This window comes from Pristis pectinata, chromosome 9 (genome assembly GCF_009764475.1).
Source record: "Pristis pectinata isolate sPriPec2 chromosome 9, sPriPec2.1.pri, whole genome shotgun sequence".
Classification (NCBI taxonomy): domain Eukaryota; kingdom Metazoa; phylum Chordata; class Chondrichthyes; order Rhinopristiformes; family Pristidae; genus Pristis; species Pristis pectinata.
In genome coordinates this window covers 7,199,554-7,221,545 of record NC_067413.1, presented here as the reverse complement: position 1 = coordinate 7,221,545, position 21,992 = coordinate 7,199,554, and the positions used below count along the sequence as shown (strand labels likewise).

Genomic DNA, 21,992 nt, shown 5'->3' with positions numbered 1-21,992 from the left:
TTTCAATCTACCCAAAACAAAATAAATTTTATGCCTTGGTTTTAAAAAAATACCATTTACCTTGCAAGTACAATAGATTTGATTAAAAACTATGGCTTTTACTTTCTTTTGAGACTCTGTCTTCATTTCTCACTTCCTCAGTAAAGCAGCCAACATAATCAAAGATCCCACCCACTCCAGACATTCTCTCTTCTCCCCCCTCCTATCGGGCAGAAGATACAAAAGCCTGAAAGTGCGTACCACCAGGCTCAAGAACAGCTTCTATTCTGCTGTTATAGAACTACTGAACGGTTGGACTCTTGACACAATCTACCTCATCATGGCCTTGCACCTTATTATCTGCCTGCACTACACTTGCTTTGCGACTGTAACACTTTATTCTGCATTCTGTTATTGTTTTCCCCTTGTACTACCTCGATGTACTGATGTGATGAAATGATCTGAATGAAAGGCATGCAAAACAAAGTTTTTCACTGTACAATATTAAACCAATGTACAATTTAGGTCAGAACTAGTGACCAAAATTCACCCCATTATATTTAGTCCATAGAAAACAACTTCAAGATATACATTAGTGAATATTGGAGTCACAAAATTGCTTTTTGCATCCACTAAATAATACAAATACATCATCAGTTAATGTAACAAATGTTGCGACCTGAGAAAAAGGATGAATTCTTATGAAATTCTCAGCACTTTAAACTCTGCAGTAGCACATTTAATTGTAGCTGAGGATGCAACAGTTATTTACTGATACTTAAAGAAATTACACATCAAGGAACCATTAAATTTAGGAAGCAATGACCATGTGAACTAATTAAAAGCCCACTTCTCAGGTTTGCAGTTTAATCACTATTTAAGGTTCTGTACTTAGAATTTGAAGATATAATCTCACCTGACTATCCTGGTCAGTTAGGTGAAAGAGAGGGCAACAGGTCAAGGACCAGAAGGCTATAAAAAGACTTTTGTTTGTGTAGTTCAAGGGGAGGGAAGCAAACATCAAAGAGAAAATAAAGCAATACCTTTGCCAGCACTGCACTCCATTGTATACAGGTAATCCATGTAGAAGGCTCCAAAACGCTGCACACCAGCTATCTCTGTGTACGTCTCCTACCAACAAAGAAAGACAAATAAATCTTAAGTTCCAGAAGGATGGAATTCAGAGATTACAACACTATACATGGATGCCTATTTATATTTGTCTAGCCATTACACAAAGTCTTATCAGGGAAGGAATACAGAGGTTATCTTAAGCACCCTCCAATTCAGGTAACGTGACATAATACAGGTTTTGCACAAGAGACCGACACAATTTGTGTTACTACTTCACCAGTTAATATATAATTTTAGTTACATTTAGAGTCAGTTAAGTCTCAGTAAATTTGTTTCCAAATGTATCTTGGAAGTCAATTATATTAATGCTATTTGTTGAAGCATGGTATCTATATTCAAGAATACAATACAAATTCTGCCTTAAAAATTACTTACACATGATAGAACTTCAACAAGAATATGGATTATGGTTGGTATTCAAATCACCAAAATTCTACCTGTAGTGCTCTAAAAAAAAGTTTCTTTTTCAGTTAGATCACAATTATTTACAGTAAAATTCATGCTTTCTCTCTCATTAGTACCTTCCATCACACTGAGGTAGAACTCACCTTTAATTTCACAGTCGGGTTTGTGGAGCAGAACCTCCGTTGCTCAGATTTTTTTAAAACTATAATTGAGGGTTGGGTATACACTTTCTAAAATAAAATGTTCACAAGATTTCATGCAGACGCAGCCCAAAACAATCTTGCAGCAAAATATAACATGGGTACTTGAACTTTAATGTACCCTTCAACATTAAGCATAGCATGGTCCAAGAGTTATAAAGCACCATTGCAGTCCATCTTGGCAGCCCTGAAGGTACAAAAATGCTGCAGCATTTCACATTTCTCGATATTTCTACCCTTCTTTGGCTTCAATTTCCCAGCAGGTGCTGCTTCACGGTCTCCCTGGGCAATCTTTTTCATACGTTCACCAATCTATCGTTCCCTACAAAGCCATGCTGACTATTCCAATCAACCCCTGCCTCTCCAAATGTAGATTAATCCTATCCCTCAGAATGTTTTCCAATAATTTTCCTATCCCTGACATGAGACTCACTGGCCTGTAATTACCTGGTTTATCCCTGCAGCCCTTCTTGAATAAGGGTACCACATTTGTTGTCACTTCTGTGGCCAAAGAAGATTTTAAAATTTCGGCAACCTCCTCCATTGACTCCCACAGTAACCTTCGATCACATCAGACCCTAGGGATTTATCCAGCTTTAACCCCGCAAGAGGATCAAAACTGAGAGGGCACAGGTTTAACGTGAGAGAGAAAGATTTAAAAGGGTCCCAAGGGGAAACTTCTTCACACACGTGTATGGAATGACCTGCCAGGGGAAGTGGTTGAGGCAGGTATGATAACAACGTTAAAAGACATTTGGACAGGTACATGGATAGGTAATGTTTTGAGGGACATGGGCCAAACACAAGCAAATAGGACTGGATTAGATGGGCATCTTGGTCGGTATGGACCAGTTGGGCCGAAGGGCCTGCTTCCGTGTTGTATTACTCTATGAGTCTAATTTCACCATCCCCTCAATTCTTAAACTATATTATCATTCTCCATTTTGAATAAAGATGCCAAGTAGCCACTTAAGACCTCATCCACGTCCTCTGGCTCCGTGCATAGATTGCCACTTTGGTCACTAATGGGCCCAACATTCTTCCCTGGTTACCTCTAGTCCTTAATACACTTATAAAATGCTTTGGAATTTTCCTTAACCTTGCCCACCAGTGTTACTTCATACCCTCTCTTCATCCTCCTAATTAATTTTTTTTAAGTAAACCCAGCCCCTTTGCCCCCACATACTCACACATTCTATACTCCTGCAGAGCTTCCTGTCTTCACTTCTCTAAACCTGCCATAAGCTATCTTTCTCGTCTTTATACAACCTTATACATTTGTCCTTTGACATCCAAGGTTCCTGAAACTTGAAGGCCTTATCCTTCACCATTTTAGGAACATATTGGCTCTGAATTCTATTTCACTTTTGAATGCCTCCCACCATCAACCAGATGGCTTTGTAAATATGAATCACGACAATATAGGCTGTCCTCGGGTAATGAACGTGTTCTGTTTTTACAGATGTCCCTAAGTTGATTTTGTCCATAAATTGGAAAATACACAAAATTACTCAACATTATAGACATACCTCCACAATATTGTAATGAATGGCATCAAGAACAAATAAGACTGATAAGAAAGAACAATTACTAAATGTGGAGAGGGGAAATTAGCTCTGCCATTTATGGTAACGAATATATGTATGTAAGTTGGACTTTTGAATTTAGTAAAATTATGGGAGCTCGTTCATATATACAGGTGCTCATAAGTCGAACATTCATAAACTGGGGACAGCCTTTAATCCTGACCTTAACCTATGAGATATTTCCCTTTGTTTTAGCCATCTCTCCCCACCCTCTTTGCAACTTAAAATTAATTTGTTTTCTCACTTTTCCAGTTCTGATGAAAGATTTTCAACCTCAAACACTTATAGTTTTTCTTTCCACAAATGCTGCCTGGCCTGCTGAGATTTTTTTGTTTTTTATCCCCCTGATCCTCTCGCTGTTCAGAAGATTATGGCCAGGGCTCTGACATTTCCTTCATTACTTCCCTCATCAACTAGGATGCAGTCAATCTGGACCAGGAGGTTTATCCACTTTAAGTGCACTTCGTATTCCCTCCTTTGGTCTCAAAGTGAGGTGGCATAACTGTGAAGAGGACTGTAAGCAATTTCAAGCCAGCCAATGAAAGCAATCTGATACAGAGAAATATCAGATATTGTATTTTTGGAGAAAGAGTAGGCATTGGACATAGACACTAAATGGTTAAAAAAAAGCAGAGGAGCAAGATTCTAATTATTAAAATGAGAGAAATTGAGGACCAGTTTTGGCCACATTCCTTCAGGAGGATATCAATGTAATGGAAAGAACACAAGAGAAATTGATTGATACACTCAAAATTTAATTTAATGACATTAGAAATTTAGGACACTTTTCAATACAGCAATATAGGCAGGAAAAAACTGTTTTCTGAAGGAAATCATTAAAAGCTCTTTCCAGTGAGCAAATCAGTAAATACGAGGAAAAAATACATAATTAAATAAAAAAAAATTATTTTATGCTTTCAGTTCTTGACCAATTCTGGAACAGAACTAAAAATCTGAATTCACATAGAAAGTGAATGGAAATATTTAAAGATTTATTATGAAATCCACTCATCATTTATGTGATTAAATTGGTATACACTGCAGTCCTGGCTATAGTTAACTTTTAAAGTAAAAGTTTATTTTGCTGCCTTTTCTAAAAGTATTCAAGGGATACACAATTGAATGCCTCTGCAAACATAGATGCATCTCACAGATCTCTGTGACTGGTGTGCTGTTGAAACAAAACACACCAAAATACTCAGGCGCACAGGCAGCAACTGTGGATAGAGAGAGTCAACATTGCACCCAATTCTGATGAAAGGACATCCAAAATACATGTTAATTCTTTGTTAGAAGAATGCTGCAGGACTGCTGAGGATTTCCAACATTTTGTTATAATTTCAGGGTTCTAACATCTGTCAGACTGATGCCAGATGCATCAGTTTGCCTTCATCAGTTAACATAAAATGAGGACTTGCTTGAGACGAAAATATTGCAGACACGGCATGCAGATTCTGGAACAGAATGTATATTCATTTTCCCTACATTTCTGCATTTTGTATCCTGATTAAGCACATAAATTCCAGGCTTTTGTTCAAAGGATTATGGCCAGCCACAACAATGGAAACATGGGCACAGTTCCAATGACAGTTACAATCCTGGCTCTAATATTAATGGTAAGTCAATGAAGAAACAAACATCAAATTTGGTAATAAAAATGAAATAGTATTTTAAAACAGCTCAAATAATAAAAAAAACAGATTGAACAGGCTGAGGCTCTTTCTTCCAGCAAAAGGAAGAACAAGAGATAATCTGACAGAAATCTTTAAGATTTTAAAAGCCTGACAGGGTGGGGTAAACAGGAGGGGTGGAAGCTTTGTATTATGGAGGAAACCAACATTACAAGCCAGAAAGATAATCGCTAATAGCATAATAGGGAATTCAGAAGGGACATCCTTCCCCAGATGATGACTAGAATGTGGAATCCATTACTACCAGAAGCAGTTGAAGTGAATAGCAGAGATTCATTTAAGGGAAGCTAAATAAGTATACCCACAGCTATACTTTAAACTCAAACAATGGCAATGCACCCTAAGCGGTGAGGGCGATGGCAAAATATCTGCAATGGATGAAGATAAATCTCTTATCTCAAAGAAGCTGGGCCAAGAGGAGCCCTCCTACACCCTGCAGCCACAAATTTTGAACAGAACACTGAACCAGAGTCAAGAGTTCAACATCAAAATCCAACTAATCAATGACAATGAAGTCCAGTTTCATGTCTTGCCAATGTCACCGAAATGGCAGCTGATGCCAAACATCAGAAATCACCAGGGAAGCAGGAGCAGGTGTAGACCCTTTCTCCACCATTCAGGAAGACCGTGACTGACCCTGTTTCGAATCCACCCTGCCTGACCCATAAATTTTCAACGCGAATGGGCTCAGCAACTGAGCATCCATGTCTCTCTGTGGTGGAAAGGCACAATTCCAAAGATTCACAGCCCTTGGGAAAGGAAAATTCCTTCACTTTCTTAACAATTATAAGAAAAGCATTAGCTCTGAAGTTACCCCCCCCTAAATCTTTCTTTCCTCCTTTATGCCACACCCTGCAGCTTACCCCTTTGGCCAAGCTTTGGGTTTGAATTAATAATTCAGATTGGCTCAAAGATATATGCTGGTATGAAGCTTAAAACATTTTACTTTATTAAAGGTGTTGTATAAATGGGAATTGTCAAGGCATTGAATAACTATTAGAGTGGGATATTGGGACTGACTGGATCGCTGTACAATATACTGCCCATGGATTACATCCAGCCTGCAGGATGAGATCATCCGACCCACATTTGCTTTCATCACAGCTCACTTGAGGTAAGGCCTGGATCTCTGGGGCTCTCCCATTTGCCAGGCCTGGAGCAATGGACCCAGTAATGAATGGTCCAGGAACCACGTTGGGCCTATCGCATCACAGGTAGGGTGGTGAAGAAGGCGTTTGGCACGCTGGCCTTCATCAGTCAGGGCATTCAGTATAGGAGTCAGGTCATTATGTTGCAATTGTACAAGATGTTGGTGCGGCCACACCTGGAGTATTGTATTGGTGTTGGTTTATTATTGTCACTTGTACCGAGATACTGTGAAAAACTCGTCTTACAAACCGATCTTACAGGTCAATTCATTACACAATGCAAGTTAGTACAGAGTGCATTGATGTAGTACAGGTAAAAAAAACAATAACAGTACAGAGTAAAGTGTCACAGCTACAGAGAAAGTGCAGTGCAATAAGGTGCAAGGTCACAACAAGGTAGATCGTGAGGTCATAGTCCATCTCATTGTATACTTGTACAATCGGTATGCAAGACAAGTTTTTCACTATACCTCTGTACAAGTGACAATAATAAACCAATACCAATACCAATCTCAATAGTCTTATCACAGTGGGGTAGGAGCTGCCCTTAAGTCTAGTGGTACATGCCCTCAGGCTCCTGTATCTTCTACCCGATGGAAGAGGAGAGAAGAGAGAATGTCCCGGGTGGGTGGGGTCTTTGACTATGCTGGCTGCTACACCAAGACAACAAGAGGTAAAGACAGAGTCCAAGGAGGGGAGACTGGTGTCCGTGATGCGCTGGGCTGTGTCCACAACTCTCTGCAGCTTCTTGTGGTCTTGGGCAGAGCAGTTGCCGTACCAAGCCGTGATACATCCTGATAGGATGCTTTCTATGGTGCATCGGTAAAAGTTGGAGAGAGTCAAAGGGGACAACCAAATTTCTTTAGCCTCCTGATTGATAAAAATTGTATACCCAGTTATAGAAAAAACGTCGTTAAGCTGGAAATAGTGAAAAGGGGATTTGAGAGAATGTTACCAGGACTCGATGGCCTGAGTTAATAAGCAGTCCACGACTTTATTCCTTGAAGTGTAGGAGACTGAGGAGAGGACTATGAAATCATGAGGGGCATAGATATGGTGAATGCACCCAGTATTTATCTCAGGGAAAGGGGTAAAAAAAAAACTAGAGGGCATAAGTCTAAGGTGAGAAGGGAAAGATTTCAAAGGGAACTGAAGGGTAACTTCTTCACGCAGAGGGTGGTGGACACATATGAAACGAGCTGCCAGACAAAGTGGTTGAGGCAGGTACAATTACAACACTTAAAAGACAGCTGAACAGGTACATGGATGGGAAAGGTTTAGAGTGATATCCGCCAGATGTGAGAAAATGGGACTAGCTTAGATGGGCATCTTGGTCGGCATGAATGAGTTGGGCCAAAGGGCCCATTTCCATGCTGTATTATTTAATGTCTCTCTGACTCTGTCCCATCTTCTGGGCCTTAGTCCAGGTCCATGTTCTGCTCTTGACAAAGGTGTACTGTCCTGGTAGGCAACTGTCTACACTTTAAATCAAGTACATTACTGGTCTGTATAAGGTTTGTCAATATTACAATGGGTAAAGTAATGGCAAACATAGATCATCCAAGGTGCAAAGGAGCACCAGAAAGGTGGTGAGTGAAGCAGCAAGAAAGCAATTAGTGGAGCAGGGAGAAAAAAAGTGAGTGGAGCAATGGGAATTGCTCTTTACATTCTTATTCATGGTTAAAAGTATTAGTCAATGTGCTGCCTGCAAGTGGAAGTGGTTTGAATTGCAAGTCTGACCCAACCTGCAAAAAAATTGTGCACCACTGCTCCACAGAGAGCCAACATGGGCTTGATGGCTGCACAGCTTGCTTCTGTACCATTATGTTTCATACATGAGGAAGAATTGAACACGAAATGTTGATGGAGTTCACTGGTGGATTAAAACTCACGTAGAATATGAACTCCACACAGAACTGCTGGGCGAAATGGCCTCCTTCCATGATGGCAATACTTGGTATTACAATGTAAAAGGTTGAAAAATATAAAAGTAACTTGAAATTGCGTACACAGAGGAAATGAGTCAGGCCGAGTAGAAGCAAATTTATTAAAAAAAACTCTTTAAAATCCAAGCTAGAATATAATTGTGAAATCATGAGAGTCTTTCTGGCATGCCTTCAGTAAAATTATTACTGTAATATCAGTAAAAATTTAGTCCCACCGTGCACAAACTGAAAGCTCTGTAAAGTTTGGCCCAGAATACAGAATTCTCTGGAGCTCAAAGCGAGTCCAAAGGTTACCACGTTAGTAAATTTGCTGGTGCCTTGGTGAAAATTTAAGGTGAGAAAGGGCACAGGTACAATTGGTCAAAAACATTCTTCTATACTGCAACATTAGACAATTTTCCTTGATAAATATCATTGCTGCAGCAGGGGGGGATATGCAATCCTCACAGAATCATAATGGTTCCAGTGAAGAACGAGACTGCTTGACCTGTTAAATCCTCACCGGCTCCGTTTAAGAACAATGCATCTAGTCCCACTCCCCTGCTCTCTCCCCACAGCCCCGAAAATTACTTCTTTTTCACACACATATGCAACGCCCTTTTGAATAGTACATTCAAATCTGCCTCCACTACTATTACTAGTGCATTCTAGTGCTTCACCCGTCACCATGTAAAAAAAGGATTTTTCATCATGTCACTTTTGGTTCTTTTGGCAATCACCTTCACTCCGTATCCCATGGTCCTTGACCCCTCCACCAATGGGAATAGTTCCTCACTATACCCTTCATGATTTTAAACTCCTCTACCAGATCTCTCAAAAGCCCCCCTGTTCCCAGGAGAACAACCCCAGCTTCTCCACTCTATCCATATGACTGAAGTCTCTCATCCCTGGAATCACTTCTGCAAATCTTTTCTGCACCCTCCCCAGACACAGTATCCAAGAGCAGCACCCAGATCTGGAGACAATATTCCAATTGTGGATTCATCAACGTGCTATAAATGTTCATCATGACTTCCTTGTTTTTCTACTTTAAGCCTTTATTTATAAAGCCCCGCTTGTTTTTCTAGCCACTTTCAACTTGATCTGCCATTTTCAACAAAGTATAAACACACACTCAAAATCCCTCTGTTCTTGTACAACTTTTAGTTCTTATCCACACTAGTTTATACTGTCTTCTCATTCTTCCTCCAAAATCTAATGCTCTACATTTCTCAGCTTTAAATTTCTAATGCTGCCTACCTACCCATTCTACTATATTGTCAATTACTCCTTAACATCTATTACAATCTCCCTTACAGTTCATTATATCTCCAAATTTTGTGTCATCTGCAAATTTGGATGATGTGCTCTGTACACCCAAGTTCAACTCACCAATATCCATTAAGGAAAACAGTGGTTCAGTACTGACCCTTGGGGAACTCCACAATGCATTTCCTGAGTCCAAAAGACAACCTTCCACTACTACTTTCTGCTTTCTGTTACTTTTTTTATTCATGTTGTTACAGTCCCTTTTAATCCATGTCCTTCAATCACACCTGTGGTGCCTTATCCAATGGTAGCTCCCCTGCCATAGCTAGTAATGCATTATTATTAAAAGGATATGGAAACAACATTTAAGTTCCACATCAAGTCACACACATGGGCCTGATTTGGAATTTCTTTGCCACTCATTTTTCATTGCTGGTGCTCAATATCTAACCAGAAGAACTTAAGCATTTCGTGGAGTCAGTTCACAAATACACCCTCCCGTGAATGAATAAAAAAAATACATGATGTATAGTGGATTTAAGAAGTTGTATTGAGTAAAGCCCACATTTTGTTTAGTAGTAATAAAGCAGCATTGTCAAGTTTTGGGCTGACCCTCATTTTGTTTGTTTAAACCTGTTATGCCACTGCTTTTGTTTTTATTAGAAACTGTAAAAATTCTGCAAGAGCCTTGTGTCTTTAAAACACAAAATAAACCAATTATATTAGAATGGATTTGTCCCCCATCTTACAATGAGCTAACTGGTACAGACCAGCCTTGATCTAATAAAAATCTAATTAAGTAGTGAAACAGACCCATGGGCCGAATGGCCTCTTCTTATTCCAGTGTATTCTTTTGCACATTTGTTATTCACGGAATGAGCTATGATATCAACCCAAGTATATCACAGCTGAAAGTGCCAGCATAAATTTCTCGAAGTTGTTGCTTGAAATTGCATATTGCCAACACATCATAACTGGTGTTCCATTACATTCGCACTGTGATGTAGCTACATACTTCCTGACACCCTACTGTGCTGAAAAATTAAGAAACTTGAAAAAATGTTTAAACATCGCACCAAATGCGATATTTGTAAACTGATTTAATAGACGTTAGCAACCACTGTATACAGTGGATTTTCTACTAACTCAAGGTTTGGTTTCAGATTTGAGATATTATTAGTTACTGTCGTGCACACAACCAGTGTAAAATAACCCAACAGTATTTGCTTTTTTATCAATACGTCCTCGGTGTTCTTCCATTGGCATTATACCTGAGGAACACTATCACCACGGCCAGATCGCACAAGTAAATCAAGTTAAATTTGAATTAACATTGTCAGAACCAACTTATTCGACTTGTTGCTTCTACTGTTTCTGTGATGGATTCACATTTTGTATCTGAAGCTTTGTTTTAAAAACCATACAAAATCTTCTAAATACTTCATGCAGTACTTTTAAAATGGAATCTTGGGAAAATAGATTCTCCCAGTGTACTAATTAGTTATAAAAATGACCTGACCTTGTGTTGGGCAGCATCCAAAATAAACTCAGCCCTGACACCATTATTCTCTGGACTTCGGTAATCGAACAGGGAATTGGTGAGGTATGTTAATCCTTTGCTGTTCAGACTTTCACCACAACTGAAGAAACAGGCCTCCTATTCAAAACAAAAGCATTTCGATTGTTAGATTTAAAACAGCGATCATAAATCATTTCTCAGCATATATCTGGTAAAGCTTTAAGTAGTCCTGACTTCATTTTAATTATTTACATTAGCAATAAGCTTTTAATTTCAGTATTTTTAATTCTGAGGTTCCATCAACCAAAGGCCACATCATGAACTTCCTCATCTCAGGATTAATTGACCAAATTGAAAAAAGCAATTTTAACATTCATACAGTTCATGCATATATAAGTGAAGTTAAGTTGATGGTAAACATGCATAATTAAATTATTTCACTTAAAAAATTATTGGTACTTCAAATCTGATAAGCGTAAGAATGTGGGGCCAGAATTTGCAGTGAATTAACGGCAGATTGAGGACTGTTTGGTGCTGTTATCATGGTGAATGCTCTTGGACTTGCATTGTCAAGTGCTGAAGACCTGGACTAACTGATTGACAGACAGTGTTGCATCCATCTCTACACTCCATGTGGACTCCACATGTCCAGCAGCAGGATGCAGTCTTACTAGGATTCTCCAGCATCACACTGGGAAATTACCTATATGATTGTATGCTGAGTTACACCTGGCATAGGTTCAGAGAAGTCTGATTTTATTGGAGCTACTGAGCCTATGGATTAGGAAACAAAGGGGAACACCCGTAATTACTTTTTCAATTATCTTAGTTAAGTTTAGTGTTTTTTTTTATTAAGTTCGGCACATTCTCTGATGGACTATTGATGTGGCATTGTGTGTCACAGACACATAGAATAGTTCCCGCACAGATGGAGCCCATTTGGTCTGCAGAATCCATTTTGGCTCTATGCAGGAGCAACCCAGCTGGTTTCATTCCCTTACCCTCTCCCCAAAGCCCTGATAATTCTTTCCTTTCGGATACTGCTCCCTTTAAAATTGCTTGCTGTACTAGCAAGTTAACTTTCAGTCATTTGCGTACAAGGATGCCCAAGTCCCTCTTAACACCCACACCTTTCAATATCACACCCTTTAACAAATACTCTGCCTTTCTATTTGTTAGTTACCAAAGTGAATTACTTCACATTTTCCACATTATATCCCATCTGCCATGTCTTTGTCCATTCATTTGACCTGTTTTACATTCCCTTGAAGCCTCTCTGCAACCTATTCACAACCCATATCACCACAAATCTCAGCATTAGCAGAGAACTTGGGTATATTAAACTCAGTCCCAAATCCAAATCAGTGACATAGATTGTGAACAGCTGGGGCCACAGCACCAATCGATGGGATAACAGCTTTTCAAGCAAGTTACAGGGAAAGATTGAACAGGTTAGGACTTTATTCCTTGGAGCATAGAAGAATGAGGGGAGATTTGTTAGAGGTTTACAAAATTATGAGGGGTATAGACAGAGTAAATGCAAGTAAGCTCTTTCCACCTAGATTAGGAGAGATAAATATGAGAGGACATGGCTTTAGGGTGAAAGGGGAAAGGTTTAGGGGGAACATTAGGGAAACTTCTTCACTCAGAGAGTGGTGGGAGCGTGGAACAAGCTGCCATCTGACGTGGTAAATGCAGGCTCACTCTTAAGTTTTAAGAATAAATTGGATGGATACATGGACAGGAGAGGTCTGGAGGGTTATGGACTGGGTGCAGGTCAATGGGACTAGTGGAATAAAGTTTCAGCACAGACTAGAAGGGCTGAATGGCCTGTTTTCTGTGCTGCAGTGTTCTATGGTTTTATGGATGCAATACCTCACTGCCCAACCCAAAAATGACCTGTTTATTCCTACTCTGCTTTCTGTCCGTTAACCAATTCACAATCAGGTCTTATAATTGCGTCACAAGATTTGCACATGCTGCTTCATGAAACAACTTCAAATATAGTTCAAGTTACACAAGGCTTGGGATGAAAAGATTTGCTAGGCTTGCAGCATCCAGTGTGCTACCTTATCTCCTCCTATGACAAGTTGCATTGGTTCTGACCCCAAAGTGACATTAAAGTAAAAATAAAGTGAAAGTTGTGCATTTGAGAAAACAATCAGAAAGATGTGAGCAACAAACAATTTGCTGGAAGAACTCAGTGGGTCTGTGGGAATAAGGGAACTGTCAATGTTTCAGGTTGAAACCTTGCATCAGGACCCAAAATGTCAACAATTCCTTTCCTCCCACAGACACTGCTCGACCTGCTGAGTTCTTCCAGCAGAATTGTTGCTTCAGATTCCAGCATCTGCAGTTTCTTGTGCCTCCATCAAAAAGATAATTTGCTTTTGGTTTTACTGTGCCTGGAGGATAACCAGCAATACAGTTTTCAGAGAGAAATAAATTATGTTAAAGGACAAAGCACTGGAAATTGAACAGAAATAACTCTCTGCCAACTTACCAATTGCTCTGGTCTGAAACCACATCTTATGATAGGCTTCACAAAGTCAAAACTGATTCACAAATGGGTAAATATAGTTCAGATTTTTAGCAGATTTCATTCATGCATATTTAAAAAAACTTCCATGAAGCTCCCTCAGCTTTTCAAGCAAGTATTTTTACTGCAATGAAACCAACCTATTAAACTAAACCGCTGCAAGCTGTACACTGGAGTACGGGTGAGTGTGGGGGAGGAGGGCAGTATTGGGACGATGCTTAGAAGAGGCAGTACTGATCATTTACCATCGGTGTGGATGTTATTATGCCATCAGAAAACACGAACTGTTTAGGTACCTAATTGGCAGTACTTTAAAAAAGACAATGTGTTTTTGGAAGTCTATGGATCTACGAATAAAAGTCAATGGCTTGGTGTTATTTAATATCCACTTATACTTAATTAAATCAAGAGCCAAACCTTCAATTTTCTGCAGGAGACATGCAAGTGAAGAGCAAACAGATTCCCCAAGGTATCTCCTTCCAAAAACTGCCCGAGTATTTCGTCCTGCTCTGCACCGAATTATTTAAACAATGTAAGCTATTGACTGGTAGAAGGAAAATACAGCAGATGCTGGAAATATGAAACACAAAAAGAAAATCCTGCAAACATCAGCTCCTTTTCTCGATTCACAGAAGCTGCTTGACCTGCTGAGCATTTCCAGCATTTTCAGTGTTTATTATTAACTGGCACAGTTGGCCACAATGAGGCAAAGGCGTTATGTAAAGAAAATGACTGATGATTTCTCTTTCCTGCAAACCTACCAAAGCTGCTGCAAAATGGATTCTCCAGAACAAAACACTTAGTGGCTCAGGACTAGCAACAACACATTTATTTCCATATTTCCTTTTGATATAGAAGGAGCCATTCGGTCCATCGAGTCTATACAGCTCTCAGAGCAATCCCATTCCTCCAATAGAGTCAGAGTACTCCAGCACAGAATCAGGCCCTTCAGCCCATCTAGTCCATGCCAACCTGATCTCTTCCCTTTAACATATTCTTTCCAATATTCTCACCAATTTCCCCCAGGGTCTACCACCCACCTACACACCCGGGTGATCTACAGTGGTCAATTAACCTACCAACTACCACATGGAGTCATAAAGCATAGAAACAGACCCTTCAGCCCAACTCTTCCGTGCCAACCAAGATCTCCATCTAAGCTGGTCCTATTTGCCAGTGTTGGCCCATATCCCTCTAAACCCTTCCTATCCAGTATCTGTCCAAATGTCTTTTAAATATTGTTATAGTACCTGCCTCAACCACTTCCTCTGGCAGCTCATTTCATATACGTGTGTGAAGAAACTTCCCATCAGGTTTCATTTAAATCTTTTCTCTCTCACCTTAAACCTATACCCTCTAGTTTTTGATTCCCTTTCCCTGGGAAAGAAAGACTTTGTGCATTCGCCCTATCTATGCGCCTCATGATTTTATACACCTCTATGATAGTTCTAGAACAAGTTGTCATTGAACAGGAGGAAATATCAGATGCCTTTGTGGGGTTAAAGCTGGATAAATCCCAGGGCCTGATGTGATCCAAGGCTACTGTGGGAGGATAGTGCTGAAATTTTCAAATCTTCTTTGGTCACAGCAGTGACAAAAAATATGGTGACCTTATTCCAAAAGGGCAGCAGGAATAAGCCAGGTAATTACAGACCAGTGAGTCTCATGTCAGGGATAGGAAAGTTATTGGAAAACATTGAGGGATAGGATTAATCTACACTTAGAGAGGCAGGAGTTGATCAATAATGGTCAACATGGTCTTGTGGAGAGGTTGGCAATGATAAATTGGTGAACATATGAAACACATTGCCCAAAGTGGTCCCATTTTACCATGTTTGACCCATATCCCTCTCAACCTTTCCTATCCATATACCCATGTACCATATTTTGGGATATGGGAGGAAACCAGAGCATTAGGAGAAAACCCACCAGGTCACAAGGAGAGTGTACAAACTCCACACAGAGGTCAGGATCAAACCCAGGTCTCAGGAGCTGTGAAACAGCAGCTCTACTTTTTGAATCAGAAAAACATCTCTCTAAGGTGAGGTCTATCTATTTCGTTTCCTACCCCATCCCAAGCTGACCAAACTGATGTACCCTACTTATCCTATTCAGTCTCCAACGATTGTTTTTAAAATAATTGTTACCTTGACAACCTTGCTCTGCACCCTATCACAGACATTCCCTCAATTCCCTCTATCCCTCCCCCTCTCTCTACTTTAAAAAAACAATTGTTTTCTCACTTTTCTAACTGTGATGAAGAGTCCTTGACCCAAAAGATTCAACCTTATTCTGTCTCAGCAGAAGTTCATTGACATGATGAACACATTCAGAATTTTGTTTTTACTTTGCCAAAGTTCCCTCCCTCACCTTTACCCAAATTTTCCTCTCTGTCCCATCTCCTCTCAGTCCTTCTGTGTGCTAATACAGTGAATGAAATACATCTCTTATTCTTCTCACCTCATTTCCAATGAGCACAGAACAGTATAGCATAGTACAGGCCCTTCAGCCCACAATATTGTGCCAACCTATATAAACCCACTCCATGATCATTCAAACCCTTCCCTCCTACACAGCCCAGAACCCTCCATTTTTCTTACATCCATGTGCCTATCCAAGAGTCTCTTAATATGTCCCTATTGTATCGGCCTCTACCACCATCCCCAGCAGTGCATTCCAGGCACCCACTACTCTGCGTAAAAACCTACCTCTGACATCTCCCCTAAGCTTTCCTCCTCTCACCTTAAACTGATGTCCTCTGGTATTGGCCATTGCTGCCCTGGGGAAAAGGTGCTGGCTGTCCACACTACCTACCTCATAATTTTATACACCTCTATCAAGTCGCCTCTCATCCTGCGTCACTCCAAAGAGAAAAGCCCTAGCTTGCTCAACCTTTCCTTATAAGGCATGGTCTCTAATCTAGGCAGAATCCTGGTAAGTCTCCTCTGCACCCTCTCTAAAGCTTCCACATCCTTCCTGTAATGAGGCGACCAGAATTGAACACAATATTCTAAGTGAGTCTAACCAGAGTTTGATAGAGCAGCAACATTACCTTGTTGCTCTTGAACTCACTCCCCCAACTAATGAAGGTCAGCACACCATACGCCTTCTGAACCACCATATCAACTTGCGAGGCAACTTTGAGGGATCTATGGACATGTACCCCAAGATCCCTCTACCTCGACACTGCTAAGGATCCTGCCATTTAACCTTGTACTCCACCTTCAAGTTGGCTCTTTCAAAATGTATCACTTCACACTTTTCCAGATTGAACTCCATCTGCCACTTCTCTGCCCAACTATGCATCCTGTCTATATCCCATTGTAACCTACGACAACCTTCTACACTATCCACAATACCTCCAACCTTGGTGTCATCTGCAAACTTATAAACCTATCTGTCTACTTCCTCATCCAAGTCATTTACAAAAATTACAAAGAGTAGGGGTCACCGAACAGATCCCTGTGGAACACCACTCATCACCAACCTCCAGGCAGAATACTCTCCATCTACTACCACCATCTGCCTTCTATGGCAAGCCCAATTCCAAATCCACGCAGCCAAGTCTCCATGGATCCATGCTCCATGACTTTCTGGATGAGCCTACCATGGGGAACCTTGTCAAACACCTTACTAAAATCCATATACACCACATCTACTGCTCTACCTTCATCAATTTGTTTTTCACCTCCTCGAAAAACTCAATTAGGCTCATGAGGCATGACCTGCCCCTCACAAAGCCATGCTGATTATCCCTAATAAGACTATGCTTCTAAGATATGATGTCTTTATTAGTCACATGTACATCAAAACACACAGTGAAATGCATCTTTTGCGTAGAGTGTTCTGGGGACAGCCTGCAAGTGTTGCCATGCTTCCGGCACCAACATAGCATGCCCACAACTTCCTAACCTGTATATCTTTGGAATGTGGGAGGATACCGGAGCATCCGGAGGAAACCCACGCACGCTCGTAAATCCTATCCCTAAGAATCCTCTCTAATAGCTTGCCTAACACTGACATAAGACTCACAGATCATCGTCAATGCCCCAGCAATCTTTTCCCTTGCTTCCCGTAGTAACCTGGGGTATATCCTATCCAGCCCCAGGGACTTATCTATCCTAATATTTTTCAGAAGCTCCAATACTACCTCTTTCTTAACCTCAACATGCTCTTGCACATTAGCGTGTTCCACACTGACCTCACATTCATCAAAGTCCCCCTCCCTAGTGAGCGCTGAAGCAAAGTATTCATTAAGGGACCTTCCCTATCTTCAGGCACATGTTTCCCCCTTTATCCCTGACCAGTCCTACCCTCACTCTAGTCACCCTCCTGTTCTTCACGTACATGTAGAACACCTTGGGGTTTTCCTTAATTCTACTCACCAAGGCCTTCTCATGTCCCTTTCTAGCTCTCCTAAGCTCCTTCTTAAGCTCCTTCCTAGCTACTTGATATTCTCAAGAGCAATACCTGATTTTTGCTTCCTAAACCTTAAGCATGCTTCCTTCTTTCACCTGACTAAATGTTTCACCTCTCATCAACCATGGTTCCTCTACCTTACCATCCTTTACCTCAATCAGTGGGAGAAACCTATCCAGAACCCCATGCAAGTGTTCCCTGAACAGCCTCTACATTTCTGCTGTGCATTTCCCCAAGGGCATCTGTTCCCAATTCATGCTCCTAAGTTCATGCCTAATATCAGCGTCATTAGCCCTTCCCCAGTTAAAAACTTTCCCCATATCATCTGCTCCTATCCTTATCCATGGCTATGCTAAAGGTCAGGGAGTTGTAGTCACTGTCTTTGAAATGCTCGCCCACCGAGAGGTCTGTCACCTGACCAGGTTCATTGCCTAGTACTCGATCCAGTATGGTCTCTCCTCTAGTCGTGAATTGTTGGTTATCCCAACCTCACTTCCTATCCATGATAAAAGCAAACACTGCTGTACACACTGTGTAGTATTTCTTGTAAATCTTTCAAAACCACAATCACCATCAAAAAATTAACACCTTCAAACCTCTCTCCGTGTAAAACGCCAAAATCTGTTCCCCCTTTATTCACCAAACCTTTTCACTGTGCTTTCTAGATTTGTGCCCATCTTCCCCACACCCACATATGAATCTCTTCAGCAAAGTGTCACTCTTGCCACAGCTTTGAAATGGCTCCAATCTACGTTGAACATTTGAGACTATCACCATAGGAAAAGCTCAGTTCTTCTTTAAAATGTGGTTGCTGCTGAATCAGTCAACCTTATTATCGCCTTCAAAGCCTCACAGCTATTTTCTAGCTAAGGGACTGACCTCTCTTGGATCCTATGCAATCACTGCCAAAGCATCCCTCATCATTTACTCTCAAGTTTCCCCCAAGGACACTCTTCTCTCTCTCAACAAAGTACTGTCACTCAATGACGTATTCTGAAGATATGGTATCAAATTCCATGCACCAACAGCCAGCTGTACTTTAGCATCTCTTCACTGTTCCCATTTTGTTAGACATTTTGTCAACATACATCTTTGCTCCTGCTGAAAAGCAGGAAGTCCAAAGCCAATGCCATCTCAACATGCTCTGTACTTTGGTCAGTACTACCAACGCCCTTCCAGCCGCAGTCTGATATTGGACCCAACTGTTCAAAGTTCCAACATGCAATCTGACCCTGAGCTATGCTTCTGGTGTCGTCCATAACTACTTTTTTCCAACACCATCTTGGGTTCACTCAAGCTTTTAATCAGCTATGAAACTGAGAACTTCAATTTCCAAATAATTGGATTACTTATTTCTGCATTCCTCCTTATCCATGTACCTTCGTCGAACCTTATCACTCTCCACACTCATAATCCTTCAAATTCAGTCTATGTTCCCTGCTCATTATCCTCTCAGCCCCAAATTCTAGAATTCCCTTCCTAACCACCACCCCACCCAATCTCTTGTTTCTTAAAGAACCTTGTCAAAAACATTTTTTTCTATTTTAAAGATGCTTTATAAAAACTACCAGAAAATAAAGTTTGGTTCAATTACTTACAGTTTCAGATCTGCTTGCAGTTTCCTCGAAATCCTTCACACCCATTATTCCCTTCAGGCAAAAAGCCTTGCAACCCACAAAACCCATTTGGCAATCAAAGAAAGGTTCTCCCATCATCAGCACCTTGTCAAAAATAGGATGAATTATTGTGATTAAACCAATAAATGCTACATGTACAAACAAAAAAAGTCCATATTTTCATTTTCTGAAACATATCTGCAAATGAATTACTGCAGAAAAATAGACTATCTTTAACGTGGTTGAAGGCAAGATGAAAATACACCTAAAATTAATAGATATCAAATTTCCCTATGCAACATAAATGAGCAAATAAAAAAAATATATTTCTCAATAAAAATTAGTTACTGTCCTCAAACTAATTATTTATTAACTCAATAACAAATTCATTACATTAACAATTCATGGTGCTGTCCCTGAGGAAATAAGATATCGAATTAGGAGCAGGCCTTGCAGCACTTCAAGCCTGTTTCATCGTAGCTTCTGGTAAACCTTTTTTCCCCCCCTCAGGAAAGGGTGTTGGAAATTAACTAATACCAAAATGCCGCTTTAAAAATGATATCCATTGGAGGTTCAAAATCTAACTCCTCCCAGTTACCAAATACTATATGAAATTGTGGACAGGACTAGCATTTCTCTCTCAAAAAGCATTCCTTGGAAGACTGTATTATAATAAGCATGTTTGGCACCTCATACAAGTACAGACGGCATGGGCTGAAGGGCCTGTTCCTGTGCTGTACCATTCTATGTTCTAAATAAACATATGACCAGATCTACTGACAAACCAACAAAGATCACGTAAACGGTTTCTGGCACCTTGGGAAAAGATCAGATACAACCCAGATAATATATTCTTCAGCACAATTTCTTCCAAAGGAAGAAAAGGAAAATGCTTCTTATACACACAGTGGGTCCTTTTTCTTTATATTTTAAAGCATTTTTGATAAAGATAGTAGCCTGATAAATAATTTTCACCAACAGAGTTCTACTTTATTGGCTATTCTTAACATACACCTAAATAGATCGATTATTACATGGTGAATTGTATGCATTTTCAATAATAAAATCAATTGTCAAACCCTTTTGTGTATACTAACTCATTGAAATAAAACATATTCAGTCTCATCCAAACTCTGCCCCTTTTTGATTTTGAATTCTTGCTTAAATATGATCAATATAAATATAGATTTAGTTTTAAGGCCAGGTTTCAACCTCCTTATCTAACGTATAATGGAAATCTGCTGTTCGAGAGGGTAATAATGACTTCAGTCTTGGCTATTTCTCACAGATATTACTGCCAACTGAGAACAGTACACATACTTTTAATGGAAACAATAGATTTTACTTGGCACTTACTTATTTTTACAAAGAGATTTCTGCATATTTGTCAGTTCATAAACTGGAAGTCCATCCACAAAATATCAATTAAAGTTATTTTGTTTTTTTTCTCATATATGCATTTTAGAAAATGTATGCAAAAGATGTCTTGAATACATGCATGTTGATAATGTACAATTAGTAAACCAATGACAAAGTATTACTAAAGGAAGCTCTGATACAACTTTGGGCAAAGAATTGATGAATACCTCAACAGTAGTTCCTTCTTGCTCCCAGCAAAGCACTTCTTTGGATTTAACTTTCTGAGGGCTATAATAGCTGCTCTCCGTTTGCATTTCCGTCAACTGTAATGAAATGACAATACTTCATTTCAAATACATTGTATATTAGCAATAAATAGTCATAACCTGTCATCTCAATACACAAAATTGCCATAGACAAATTAGTCTTTACATTTCAACCAAATTCTGTTATTACACAGGAAACAGGTGCAGAAAAACAGCTGCAAATTATTATCCACATCAGGATATAAGGCTCACTGTTGACTATGATTTAATCACATCTAGATAATGACATGTATTTTGAACATAAGGTTAATGTTAAACTTCTCATGTTAACAATTTCTTTACATCTGCTAGTCAAATACCTTCATCACTGTCAAGTCTGTATCTTTATTTAACTGAATAATTATGCAACTGGATGTGAAAATTAAAACAACTTGCAGTCCAGCAAATGAAAAGATTCTTGGGAGAGATGCTAACATGCATTTTTTTTATTATTTCAAAAGTTAAGTCTGAACAGATAGCATACAACTACAAAATATCATCGTCAATCAGCAAGAAATTTTAGAAATTGTCAAATTGAATTCAGATTCCAAACAATTACCAATGGTTAAGTCACCCTTGACAATTATCTCAATTATACTGTCATGATTGGAAGCAATATTCATTCCTACAGTATGGAAATACCCACAGCTCTCATTACAAATCCATTTCCACTGCTCATGTTGTGTAACTCATGTTACACATGTTGGCTTTACATAGCTATGTTAATATGCCATAAGGTAAAGAGTTATGCATAGCATAACCAGCTTCATCTGTCAGCAATTATTTCAGCGGAAAGCAATTAATTGATTAGAGGAACTCAATCTAGAAGAACAATTTTAAGCATTATTAAATCAACAGTAGGATTAATTTGGCATCTTGTTATACTAGAGTGATCTCA

At 39.7% G+C, this 21,992-nt stretch overlaps 1 protein-coding gene across 1 annotated transcript in view; it reads right to left on the bottom strand.

Moving 5' to 3' along the window:
- The window catches only part of LOC127574065 (intermembrane lipid transfer protein VPS13B-like), a 795,946-nt gene that overhangs the window by 644,533 nt on the left and 129,421 nt on the right, over nucleotides 1–21,992 (bottom strand). Inside the window, 4 exon segments of the mRNA XM_052022696.1 lie at nucleotides 1,023–1,110; nucleotides 10,857–10,994; nucleotides 19,413–19,535; nucleotides 21,017–21,112. Of these exon segments, the coding sequence (XP_051878656.1) occupies nucleotides 1,023–1,110; nucleotides 10,857–10,994; nucleotides 19,413–19,535; nucleotides 21,017–21,112 (445 nt within the window).